Genomic DNA, 13,767 nt, shown 5'->3' with positions numbered 1-13,767 from the left:
GTTTAAGCCCGACGTCAGGCCTGGAGCCTACTTTAAAAAACAAACAAACAAACAAAAAAACAAATAAGACATTTTCTTTCCCAGAAAGTTTGCGAGAAGGTAAGGTAAATCATAGAGGTTCCAGGCACAGTGCTGAATCTTTTGTAGATGTCGTATTATGAAATTCTCGCCACAGAACTATAAGGTCATATTTATTCCCATTTTATGGATAAGGAATGTTAGGCCTCTCTGAGGTCACAGAGCTAAGGACACTCATAAATTAAGACTTAAAATGATAGAAAAGACACTTTGCAGGTTATTTCATGATCCTGGAGTCTGAAAACGGGGGTTTAAGACCCAACTCTACTTTATGATCTTGGTTTGAGTCAGTTATTTAAAGTCTCTAAACAGTTTCCTCCTCCGTTTACAAACAAAATGCTCACATCTGTATGCTTCACCTCAAAGGTCACTGAGAATATTTTCATTTGTTCAGCTAAACTATGGAGAGATTGTACTAGCTGCCAGAATACAGCGCAAATATAACACAGTCCCTTTCCGATAGTAAATCCTGGCCTGGTAGGGGAAAGAGACGGTTACAATACCTTTGTACGTTACACGGCTGCAGTATCCTTGAGAAACAGACACCTGGACATACAGAGTAGTGTAACTACCTGAGCAGTTACCTGTAGTTGGAATGAGGTGGGAGAATTCCCAGAGATGTTAAAAGATGAGGTTTAAGCTGCCTTGATGGATAAACAGACATTTTGCAGATTTACCAAGCAAAGGGCTTTTCGGCGGGTGCATACTTAAGCGTTAGATGCTGGGATGTGACCTAGATGGGGTGGGACAGCCGTCCTGGAGGCTCCTGAGAGAGGCAGGGGTTCCTCAAGCGATCCATCACAAAATGGATGTAAACCAAACAGTGGCTGCTGGCTGGCAGAGGGAGGTATGTGGTGCCACGAGAGCACATGACAGGAGCATTTGCCTGGTCAGGGAGGCTTCCCGAAGGAAGAAACCATTGAGGCATACCCGCCGGGTGACTAGGCGGAGAGGGCGGAGAAGGGCACTGCAGGTGTGCAGGCAAGTGGAAGGACTGGAAATGGGGGGTGTGGCTGGCGTGGAGAGAGGGAGGAGCCCAGGGAGCCAGCCAGGTAGGAACAGCCACGGGAACAGCCAGACTGAGCGGGGTCTGCTCAGCCATCGGAGTTTTTAAGCAAGAGTGTGTTGTTGTCAGATTTATATTACTTACAGGGGTTTTGTGGCTGCTGTGTGCCCCTGGGAATGTGTGAGCCAGGGTAGCTCCTGGTAGGGGAGTCTAGGTGCTTGGCTGGTCCCCTGGGCTGTGGCAGTGGAGACCGGGATGATTCAAGAGCTGTTCAGGAGGTAAACGCAGGCAGGACATGGCATTTCTTTGGACATGGGGAGAGAGGGAGAGAGGTTTCCAGGATAAGAGGCCTGCATACTTGGAGTCTGGTCTGTGAAGGAAGAGGCAGGAAATAAGACCAGGAAAGCAGGTGGGTACCAATATTGAAAAAAATCTTTATTCCCCAGAAACAATAAATGTAGATAATCTATTATTGTATCAATTCATTTGTCTAGAGCAGCATCGCTTAATGATTAGAAAAAAAGGTCTTCAAAATCAGATCTGGGTTTCTTAGTTGACAGTTGTCTAACCTTAATTTTTTTTCAAACTATCAAGTTTTTTGAGAGAGAGAGAGTGCAAGTGTGGGAGGGCCAAAGGGAGGGGGACAGAGGATCCAAAGCAGGCTCTATGCTAACAGCAGAGAGCCCGATGTGGGGCTCGAACTCATGACCGCAAGTTCATGACCTGAGCCAAAGTCAGACACTCAACTGACTGAGCCACCCAGGTGCCCCGACAGTTGTATAACCTTAAATCACCTAACTCCCCTGCCTCCCTCTCTGTCAGAGGGGAGCTGATAGGGCACCTACTCATGGAGTTATTGTAATATTACATGAGACGGATGTGTATGAAGCATTTAATACTGAGTAGATGTATACTAAGCAGTTACTATATGTTGGCTATTATGTGGATTGTCATTCATTCAGCAAATATTTATTAAATGGCTGTTGTGTGCCAGACTAGTTATTAGGCAACATGGTCCCTGTTCTTCAGGAATTTATAACCCATTGAATGACATGGGCATTAAAAAAAAAAAAATCTTACAAATCTGTGTGTACTTACAGACAGTACTGTGTGCTCTGATGGGGAATTACAAGTTTGTGAGACTTTAGTCATCAGTCAGAGACCATACCCTTGGATACCGAGAAGGCAAGGGAAACAACATGGGTGAAGCAGCCTGACAGAGCTGGGAGCGGGGCCCCGATGCACTGGACTAGGCCCTCAGACTCCAAGTGTTTGAAGACACGGGGCTTTTAGAAAGTCCCTTGTGAGAATGGCTCTGAGAAGTAGGGAGGGGCCACAGGGACCTGGGTCAGATCTGGTCACTCAAGATAGGAACGCAGGCTGAGACCATGGGCAAGAAGAACAGAGAGCTGGAGTCCAGCGACTTCAACCAGGAGGGGAAGTAGATGATGAGTATTGAACTAGATGAGTATTTCAAGTACATTTCGAAAGCTAAAGCCTATATGAATGAAAAATGAAAAGAAAGATCCTGTGACAAAATTCTCCCACCATCCCTTACTCAGCACATATTTTACTGAGTCCTAGCACTGCTGGTTGGTGAGCAGGGCATTCGTGGGGCTCATGTCTATCATTGGCCCTTGTGAAACCAACCTCGTAAAAGTTTAGGTACAAGATGGGAGGCGTTTCCTAGGGTAAATGACCCATCTCGTGGGACAGAATGCTAGAAAATTGTCTTCGTTGTCAAGAAATTGACCCTCCCCCAAAACCCACACTAATTCTTGTGGTCTCTTCGTGGACCCAGATAATGGGTGAGGCCCTGTCCGGAAGGTATTTCTTACACATGGTACCTAAGTTCACATAGAATTCAAGTCAGACCCAGAATATCCTGAGTTTGTTGGAGAGGGCAGAATCAGGCCAGAACACCTCCAACAGTCTACCTGCTGGACTTGAGACTGTTCCTCTCCAAGCAAAGCCTAGTTGTCGTGGTACAGATAGAGTATGTCTTCATCCATGTGAGTTTTTCTATCTGTATGTGTGTGTGTATGTGTGTGTGTGTGTGTATATATATATATATATATATATATATGCTTTTTTTTTAACAGGTGGTAACAAACAGGGATACACAAGAAACTCTTCTCTGCATGGCCTGTGTATTTGAAGTTTCAAATAGTGAACATGGAGCACAACATCATATTTACAGGCTTGTAAAAGACTGAACATGGTTATTTATATATATAGACATCTGTATATACACACACACACACACACACACACACACACACACACACACATACGTGCGCACACACACTCTCTCTCCATTACTGAATGACTGTAAACCTCACCACACAGGGGGGTGCCCTGGCCCCGAGGTCACCCTGACTTTTTCTAAATCCTGTTTGAGTGAAGTCATTTTTCATGTGTTCATACTATCATTGTAGCTGTGAAGTTCTGGTACAGTTGTAAAAAGAGAAATCGAGTTGTTTCTATGTGTCCTTCAGATCCACAGCCCACAATTTTTTGGGAAGGATGAACCTTAAGAACCCGGGTCTCAGTCTGCAGAGACCTGTTTCTAATTGTGGTAGAAAAAATTTGAGACAGAGCATTTGCCATGGGACATTTACAGCCTTTATACAAATGTATTTAGTTCTTTTTTTTTTTTCCAACATAAAATTCTTGTTTTAAGATACAAGTAAAATTAATCTTTAAATATAAATGTAAATTAGTACACAAAACTAAGAATCTTTAGACTTATCTTTGTAACTAATTAGGGTGGAAGTTATGAAAGAATGTAATTCACTAAATTATTTTTTAAATGAAACTTTTCTTTCTTTTTTGAAACCAAATGTTAAAATATAGCCTTAAATGCTTGGTAGAAATATTCTAATGAGACAAATTTGTACTTTTTTTTCCTCAAGGTTAAAACTAATCTCTTAATCCATTAAACTCTTGAACAGGTATTACAAAGGAAGAAAACTTCACCCCTTATCCTTAACATATATAGTATATTTAAGAAATATAAAATTGTATTGTACTAATGTGATGATTATTTAATGAAAAAGAAAACATGGCTCTTTTTGCAATAAGTAGATAAATACTGAAAATCTAAACGTACAATGTTTTATAGTCTTGTGTGTGCAGTTATATTTTATATGGACAACCAAATTTTTTATAAAGATGAGTAAATGTTTGAACCACTGAAATTTAATAACAAAAATTTAAAATTGGCACGAATACTGCACTGTGAGCTGCAAAATCTAGAAAATCCTGTGGCTGGGAGAAATTTCATCAACCAAACAAGTAAAAGGCTCATCAGTTTTAGCATCTCTGCTCCCCAGAAAACTTGCAAGCATCCTCACCAGCCTGTGGATAAATTATTTCTGGTGAACCAACATGCATATTAACCTGCTATAACTATATGTGTATGTGTGTGTTTGTGTATGCCTCTATACACATATACATGTGTAGTTATTCAACACATATTTATTGAACATTTAGTGTCACTCAATTTGCTAGGTGCTGATACGTATGTATATCTCAGTCTGTGTCCATAGATCTAGCTATATTCTCACAAGACGTCCGTTTTCTCAACATCTCTCAATAAGTCAGAGTACTTGTTTGAGGTCTGAGAGGCCCAGCGCCCTCTGACTTTTTCAAACAGACTCATTTGGGAGGTTCTCTTCCCAGGAGGAATTCGACTTTCCGACCCAAATATTCCAAAGCATTGCCCAGGCACAGCTGGTTTGAAGTGGCCAACATGTCTTGGGTTATTTTTCCGTAAGTGCTTCATTGGGAAGGAGAGAGGGCATACTCCCCAACTTCCCAGAGGAAAGTGACATTTTTATATTTGCCAGGCATATGTTAACATGGTGGAATAAGTTCTGTAAGTCACGAACCTTATTAAGACTTTTTCATTAAGCTGGAAAATGAACACCCTGTTCTTTCACCTCCAAGTAACTTCCCCTCTTCTCTGTCCCACCACCTGCCCTGCTTGTGTATTGATTAGTGCCTGGTGGTCATGATCATGAGGGTGTGGCTGGCTTGTGGCAGAGGGAAGGACACTGGACCAAGCCTGACCTGTTCCAAACTCATACGCCACCGGTTCCTGGGAAGACCAGAGAAGAAAGTGCAGAATGTTTCCCATTTGGAACGCACATCCCTCATTCACACCAGTAGGATGAGATCTGTCTTCCCTCTGTAAAGAAACTAACATTTATTCTCTGATTCTAAGTGGGCCTTGGAAGGATTGGCCCCAGTTGTCCGTTCCATCTGGTCTCCAGCCTAAGCATTTAAACTTCTTCCATGGTCATCATACGTAAGGACTTCTCTCGGTCACCCCTCCTAGGGATGCTTTTTTGCTCCTGTCTCCTGCATCTTTCCTCGAAGGAAACCCCACTCACCCAGGACCAGGACCCTACGGAGGGGTGTAAATGACCCGCCATGGCCAGAACCATCCGAGAATTCAGGGAGAGGGGCATCCGATTCACATTCCCACCCAGGAATGGGGTCTTCTGTGCTGCCAGGAGGGCTCCTGAGGGTTTACTTTTCAAAGCACAAACAGACCCCAGCAGAGCAGCTAGAGGGTGGTTCTGTTGGCTGCAGAGAAGGGCAGACCCCGGTCTGCTGAACTCACAGAGACAGGCTGGGCCCTTTAATGCCACCCCGCCAAATGCCCTCTTCCCCCAAATGCCTTCGTGGTTGAGTTTGGGGCATTTACACGAACATCCTTGAGGATTGCTTTTTGCTGTCAAGACATTTCTAAGATCTTTAAAATTTTACTTCTTGTCTTGTTCTTCTAAAACTTTCTCCAGGGCAGATATTTTCCCTATCTTAACCACTGACCCAATCACCCAAACACTTGGCCCTCTCTCCATCTCTCTCAAATTAGGTGCTGGGGTGGGATTTGTGTAGTAACACCTAATCCAGATCTGTCTTTGGCCTTTCACCCTTAATAGCAGAGTCTTCACCCTTTATATGTAAAGCTTCCTAAACCATAAAGAAGCCTTTCCACACCTCTGTCTTTACAGCTTTCTTTTGGGTACCATCTATCCTGGTGACCCTCTGCTACCAGGATTGAGTCAGGGACATCATGTGCTTTTACTGGAGAATTTGGAGGCTGATTTACCACAGCTTAGACAGGGAGGCACTAAAGAACTGGACTCTGGGTCTGTTGGCATTTGTTTCCATCTTAGCAAGAGACCTAAAATTACAATCAGGACTTTTCAGAACAGGTAGAATCCCAGAAGGCCTAAGCTATGCCAAGCCAAGGTTTCTAAACCTCGACACCGGACGGTTCGGAGCAGTTCCTTGTTGTGCGGGACTATCCTGTGCATTGTAGGAAGTTTAACAGTATCCCTGGCCTCTTCCCCACCCTGCCTCAGCTACCACAATCCAGAATGTCTCCAGACATTGCCTGGTATCCCACGGAGCACAGCACTGCCCCCCGTTGAGAAGCACGGCCCTAGGTCTTACAGGTCACCAATAGCATATTTGAGATTTTCTGGTTTCCTTCCATTTCACCCTTAGAAGTCTTGCTCTCCTGGGAGCCTTGTTTCAGGACATTAAGAGGCAGGTAGGAATATTACTCAAATGGTATTATGTCCAGGTCTCTTCCAGTTCAGAGCTTCTATTTCAGTGCAGAGTCTGTCTCGCTACAAAGTATCCCTTCCTTCATCCCTGGGGAAGTCGGGAGCAGCTGGTGGCCGTCGGGCGGATAATCGATTACACTTGCACCTCTATGTCAGGTGCATTTGGAATTTGATCTTCATGTTTTCGTGTACCAGCTTGAAAGGAAGTTCCAGCTATTTTCATGATTCCTCAGAAGCTTATGGGTCTCCTGATCGAAGCTGTCATCGTTTCAGTGAACTTCCTCTGGTCTTCTACTTTCTGCCCTACCTTCAGTGCCATTGTTAGAATTTATGGAAGCCTTTGGAACACTTCTTTTCATCTTTAGGGATGTTGGAGAGAGGGACCAGTTCTGGAAGAGGGCTGATAGGTTTTTTTTTTTGTTTTTTTTTTTTTAATTGAGCTACAAGAGGGCACAATCTACCGTCTTTCATTTAGCCGATGAGAAAGTTGAGGCCCAGAGTGGAAGTGACCTGCTGAAAGTCACCCAGCTAGTTAATGACAGAATAAGGATGAGGAGGCTCTGGGACCTTGTCACTTAATCCTTGGCCTTTCCTGGTGGAGGTTGTTCCTCTCCGGTGCTCGAGGCTACCTGATCCCTCCAAAGGTGTGCACAAGCTCAGGTCAGAAGAGAGGGGGAGGATTAAGAACCGTCCCCCTCAGCCAGAGTAATAGCATCCCCCCCCCCCGCCCCATGCTGACGTTACTTCTCACATGGAGCCTCTGGTCCGCTTGGAGCTACGCGAGACACGCACAAGCAGATATGAAAGCTGATGAGCCTTTTCGCTTACCCTGAGGACAATTCACCTGCCCCAGACTCTGAGTCCAATTTCTTTTTGCCAAACATCCCAGCAGCAAAGTCCGACACTCGGACCAGCCAAAAAGCAGCCCCGGTTCCTGGCACTTGGTGTTACAGGTCCCCAGAGGACTTAAACCCAAGGCTTCTTTAGGTCTCGATACCGTAGCGGCTTTAGCAGTCTGTTTTTGTACAACCGTAAATTATTTGAATTGGATGAGATGACAGTCGATTTTACCAAACCAGGTACATACAATTTGTATAAGTTTGTATATGCTCTGTCTGGTACACCACACCTGTCCTAACGAAGGGTAGAACCAATTCTGTGCGTTGGTGTTCACACCTGTGACATTGAGAGGAAATGTCTGCATTGCTTCTTTCTTTCTGTTGCTGTTTCTGTGGCAAAGCCCTGCACATGTCATTTCTGAAAAGCCTTAAATCTTTGAGACGTTGCATGTAGGGTGCGCAGTGCAAAAGGCTGCCTCGGAACTGTGAGCCCTTTTGTAAGCTGGAAGCATTTCTCTTACTACTGTTATTACTTTTTTAGGGAGTTTTAAATTCAGAGCTGCCAAAGCGTTCCAGTAAGCAGTGCCTTAGTGATACCTAGTCATGCCGCCGGCCTTTTCTTACCCAACCCTCCACGCCCATTTACGAAATTGGCCCAGTATTTGAAACCACGCAGGCAAAAACCGTTCTCATTTCTCTTGCGTAAGCCCATTTTTCTCCGGTTCTATAAGAAACTGGCCACGCTTGGTCTAAAATCGGAAGCCGAACATGAGTGGGTTCTTTGACCGCACTCTCCAATGTATATACCAAAATGGACAGTTTTCCAACTTCGTAGTTTACCATGAAAAGCAAATTGTACTTTTAACGCTGCCTTTTAAATTCACGACCAAATACTTAGCTATTTATGAACCTTCTGCGCTCTAGCATGGAAGTGCCTTTGGTTTGAGATTCCAGCTTAGAAAAGTGCTGCCGTGGTGAATTTGTAGAGAGACCAAAAATATTCTGAGATCACCGTAATGCCTTTGGTTTACCAGGATGAGTAACCAACCACAGGCCTCTGTCCACAAGGGTGCGACGCGGACCCTGCCTGTGGCCGCCACCAGTCACCAGTGGCACGCCGCGGGAGGAGGGCCCCCGGGAACTGTCGTTGTCCTGTCTGTGTGTGCCAGCGACCCAGGTGTCCCCTCCGCTCGCCACCCAGCCCCGCGTCCACGTGAGGGGACTTGCACACAAACGGCAGACTTCCGGCCGGTGGACAGATCCGTCCTTCCCCTTCTGTTCGTGTCCAGTCTCTGGAGGCTCACTCTTCCATCCGGACGACCGCGCGCACTTACCTGGTTTACACAGTGATACCATGCCGAGAGCTAGAAGCCTCAAACTGAGATGACCGTGCAGAACAAAAAGCGAGTTAGGGTCATGACAATTGAAGTGTTCTTCTTACGGCGCAGATGTTGACTCTGAGTGTTGTGTATGAATGTGCTATGAGAAACTTCCAAAGAGCACCATTCACAATTCGGCATTTTCAAAGAATGTTCCAGCCCTCAAAAGGGCAACTCTCTAGAGTCCGTGTTGGCTTTTATCCAGACCTTGTGTAGCTTGGGAAAACTCTTAGAGGTAAGGAAGAGGAGTGGAAAGGACCAGAAGGCAAAAACACCAGCCAAACAAAAGCCAGGAGAAAAAAAAAAAAAAAATTGTCCTTTACCAATATAGACTTCAAAATGACATCAGACATCTTTGAAAGTTAGCCTCTGAACTCTTAATGCGTATGTTCTTTCGTCTCCACCTGGTGTCTTTAAGAATACCCTGTCTGGGCTCTGAAATTTCAGGAGTGATTCCTACCCACACCAAGTTGTGAGTATAGAAATTTCTACAAGGAAAAAAAAAAAATCCAGTGATGAAAAGGAAACTGACCTAACACAAGCGCTAGTCAGCTGCTTGTATCCAACCCCTCCCTGCTAGTTTACTCCACCACAACTTGAAAGAAATTAATCAATTCCTTGTTTCCCTGCTTCTCTTCTCAACTGTTACTGTGCTTTGTTTGGCAATAGATTTCTCCCATAAACTCATCATCGCTTCTTATCGTTAAGAATGAAGGTTTTGTGTTTAAAATGTATTGCGTTGCAAGGATAGTTTCACTGAGGTCACGCACCATTAACTGAGATGAAATATTTGTATTTATTGTCATACTTCCTAAGCTATCGCTTGTTTTATTCTTCGTGAATTTGCGTTGAGTCAGTCATATGCCACGCCCCATCACTTTAGTTCATTTGAAATGCATTTATGTTCCCTCTTGTTCCTCATTAAATGGGGTCAGATTCCAGTAGATTCCGCCTCTCTCAGGTAGACTCTTTTGTCTGCTTTCCATTATGGTTTGCCCTTGCCTGGTCTCTGAGAGGGGCCAACAGAATCTAGGCGTAAATCAATTGGAAACCAGTCTCGTATTTCTTTATTTTTATTGTTATTTTTTTTGGATCATTTTCTGTGACTAGTTTGACTGTGTAAATTAGATATTAACTGCACTTCTTAAAAAGGAAAAATACATCTCCCTGTTACCTCCTGGAAAGATTCACTTCTGTAGGCCTTTGTCAATAGGCTCACGCCTGCAGAGAAGGGGGAAAAAAAAAAGAAAGAAAGAAAACACAAAAACAGTACGTGCCTGAAAAACAACAAAACAATTTTGTAACATTTAAAAAAGAAACCCGAATAGCCTTTAATTCTTTAATACGCTTCAATTTTATGTAAATTGGTTTTGCCACATGTGTTTGTTCACATTCTAAATGACTTAATGGGATTCTCACAGTCTGTGTCTTTGTGTCCCGTGTATACTATGGGCTTGTGACGGAAACGCTTCATCTGTTCAGTGGTTGCTTTGATGTTGTACTGCGGCTGGGAGGGGGCTATGGAACCTGCCTGTGGGTAATAAGGTTCCTCTTGGTAGATTGGAGATCTGGGGGGGGGGGGGGGGGGCAAATTCTCACACACGTTTTCTTAAACTGTTTGCAGAAACTTTCAAAAGGCATTCGGTTAAACCTCTCGGCAGTACAGTATTCCTGTATTTGTTAACGTCTGTGTTTAGGTACTGGTACCTTTTTGTTTAAAAATGTTCTAAGTGTTGGCTTTAAAGTGAATTTATCTTTAGTATGATAGTTATATGAAAATTATAGGGTTTGTGTGCAGAGAATTTTTTTATAAAGTGCTTTGTAAAAAAAAAAAAATGTATTCTAGCTTTCGCGGTACATATGTGTGATAACTTTAATATCCATGACAGTTAAGTGCAATTATTTCATCACTCTAAAAATGCTATTTTTGTGTCAGTTCCTGCAGGTGTTTTCATGTCTTTGCAAAGTGACACATTTTGATGCCTTCTTGATAAAGTGGTAGACATTTTGTAGCTTTCTAGAAACTTTGTATTCATACGGTATCAATGAAAAATAAAGACAATGAAAGTGTGGGTTACCTTTTTTATCTGCAAAAGTGTATGCTGTTGAAAATGACATGTGATTATGTGTTGTGGGTGAGCTGTGGGCTCCATGATTCGGGTGTATGAGGCACACCGTGCATAAGAAAGCCTTTGATTCACTGAGTTAAGTTTACTGTGTGCTTGGCACTGGCCAAGCGTTTGTGATACAATGTGGATACATTGTTTCCTTTCATTCTTACAATAGTTCCAATGACAGTGACATTTTTACTCCCAATGGAGGCTCAGAAGAGATGGGTCATCCGGAGCCCTAACCGGTGAGTGGTGGAGCCTTAAATAGTTCACCTTCTAAGGCTGGGACTCCTGCCTCGTCCTTCCTCCCCTCTGACCCCCACATTACGACTCACTGAGAATCCGTGGACGTAAGTAGCTCAAGGCTAGACGAGAAATTTTTCAAACAGTGATGACCTTAGGCTTCTGACACAAAGACCGAGTGTACCCTGGGATCCTCCAGTCTGTGAACTAGACCTCAGAGGGTCTTGTTTCTGCCGTTTCTTTGAAAGCTGAGGTCAACTGTGCCTCAAACCCCACAAGTCACTGGTGGGAGTGGGAACAGAGAAGGAATAACATCTCCTCTCCTTTGAAAAGAGACCTCTTCGGCAAGCCACGATTCAGGAGGAATGCCGGTGTGCACTGAGCTGCTCAGGGCAGAGAGAGAGGAACTGTGGAACACCTTGTGGAGGCCCTAATATATGCCAGGCACTGTTACAGTCACTGTTTTCTCTAAACCACACACTCAAATAAAGGAGTCCTTTCCTGTTTTCCAATAAAGAAATCGTGGCCCAGAGAAAGTAAGCCCTCGTTAAGGTCACGAAAGCTACTAAGTGGCAAGAACTGAGAGGTGGAAACGCCTCCCCCCTTGCCGTTCTGACTCCACCACTGACCGTGTGGCACCCTTTGCCCTACAACTCCTCTAAAACCAGGTGCTTTAATACATTAAAAACCTCTTTCGTTAGTGCCTATGGTTCCAGTCAACTGAAGTTCAGCAAAGATAGAGACACACGAGGTGAACATCACTGAGTGAAGGGGATTTTAAGAGTAAAGGGGAGGACAAATAAAGGCTTCTGTAAGACGAGGGAACGAGCAACTTTGCTGTGAACCCGGATCATTTCCGACTTACTGTTGCAGTAGACTAACAAACATAGCTATACTTACAGAAAGCCAAATTAGCGGCTGCCGTTAAGTCATCAGTGAACAACTGATAGAGTTCCAATTAAAACAAAATAAAACAATGTTGTGTAAGCCTGTGAAGCTTTAGGGTTTTTTAAACTGCTTTTAAAGACACCTTTGTTCTGTTTAACATCCCATATGTCAGATATATCTAGGTTGTTTTAACTATAGCAAATAGTCTGCCAACCACCTGACTGCATTTGTTTTTGGTTTTTCCCCAGTAAACGTTCTCCTATTTGCTTTGGCTCCCAAGACGTTCAGACTTAAACGTTGTGTTCTGTGCTGATAAGAAACCAACTCAAATGTAAAGACATAGAAAGGTTGAAAACAAAGGCTGAAAAATATACCAATAAACCACCAAAGGAAAGCTGATAGATTATTTTCATGCTAGGATAGCTCAAGGGAAAAAATTACTACTAGAGTTCATGGGGATTATTTCAAATGATACAAGTTTTAATTACCCAGAAAAAAATAGAGACTCTTAACTTGTATGTACTTAATAACATAGGTTCAAATTTATAAAGCAAAATTGGGCATTCCGTAGTGGGAAGTTTTTAAACAACTAAACTCATTGGGTTATTTACAGGCAAAGCAGACCAAAAAAAAAAAAAAAAAAAAAGTCAGATATAGGGGATTTGAACAGCATATTTATTTTATTTTATTTTTTTTTACTTTTTTTTTAACGTTTATTTTTGAGACAGAGCATGAACAGGGGAGGGTCAGAGAGAGGGAGACACAGAATCTGAAACAGGCTCCAGGCTCTGAGCTGTCAGCACAGAGCCTGACGCGGGGCTTGAACTCCCGGACCACGAGATCATGACCTGAGCCGAAGTCAGCCGCTTAACCGACTGAGCCACCCAGGTGCCCCAGCATATTTATTTTAATGTGCTGTTCTAGTTTACAAAATACAAAGTGATGAACCCAACAATTGGGAGACTACACATTGTTTCCAAGCACATACTGAATTTTTGTGAAAATTGACTGTATTCAAGGCCAGGGGTTTTGAAATTATAGTCTGTGAGCCAGATCTGGCCTGCTCTTTGTTTTTGCAAATAAAGTTTTATTAAAACACACTACTAGCTCCTATTTTATTTACTTGCTGTCATGGCTGCTTTCATGCTGCAAAGGCATAGTTGATTAATTGTAAAAGACCTATAGCCTAAAATAATTGCTACCTGGCTGCTTACAGGAAGAAAAAAAAAATGTTTTAGGGCACCTGGGTGGCTCATTTGGTTAAGCATCGGACTCTTGACTGGCTCAGGTCGTAATCTCATGGTCCATGAGATCGAGCCCCGCATCAGGCTCTGCACTGACAGTGTGAAGCCTGCTTAGGATTCTTTCTCTTTTTCTGCCCCTCCCCAACTCTCCCTCAAAATAAATGAATAAGCTTTAAAAATCATTAAAGTATTTTGCCAACTCCCATCCTAAGCCAAAAAAGCAAGGTCCTAAAAAGATGTCTGTGTTTCCTGTTGCCGAGTGTATAGGTATTCTGGCAAATGGCTATCAATTCCTTTGATGCCCTTGATGTGGCATCATAGCATTCTTCCTCAAGTATCCAAGCCTTCCCTTTGATCAGTGAGTTATGGGTCTAAGAACAGGCTTAGATCTGGA

At 43.4% G+C, this 13,767-nt stretch overlaps 1 protein-coding gene across 11 annotated transcripts in view; it reads left to right on the top strand.

The window, feature by feature from the left end:
• TEAD1 (TEA domain transcription factor 1) overlaps positions 1 to 10,964 on the top strand; it is a 267,954-nt gene extending 256,990 nt beyond the window's left edge. For all 11 annotated transcript variants that reach the window (XM_027073108.2, XM_027073114.2, XM_027073113.2 and 8 more), the window contains one exon: positions 3,187 to 10,964. In XM_027073108.2, coding sequence (XP_026928909.1) covers positions 3,187 to 3,300 — 114 coding nt within the window. In that variant the 3' untranslated portion in view covers positions 3,301 to 10,964. The remainder of the gene's footprint in view (positions 1 to 3,186) is intronic.
• Positions 10,965 to 13,767: the final 2,803 nt, after the last annotated feature.

This window comes from Acinonyx jubatus, chromosome D1, assembly GCF_027475565.1.
Source record: "Acinonyx jubatus isolate Ajub_Pintada_27869175 chromosome D1, VMU_Ajub_asm_v1.0, whole genome shotgun sequence".
Lineage (NCBI taxonomy): Eukaryota > Metazoa > Chordata > Mammalia > Carnivora > Felidae > Acinonyx > Acinonyx jubatus.
The sequence above is the reverse complement of the archived record's forward strand: the minus strand, read 5'-3'. Positions and strand labels throughout refer to the sequence as shown.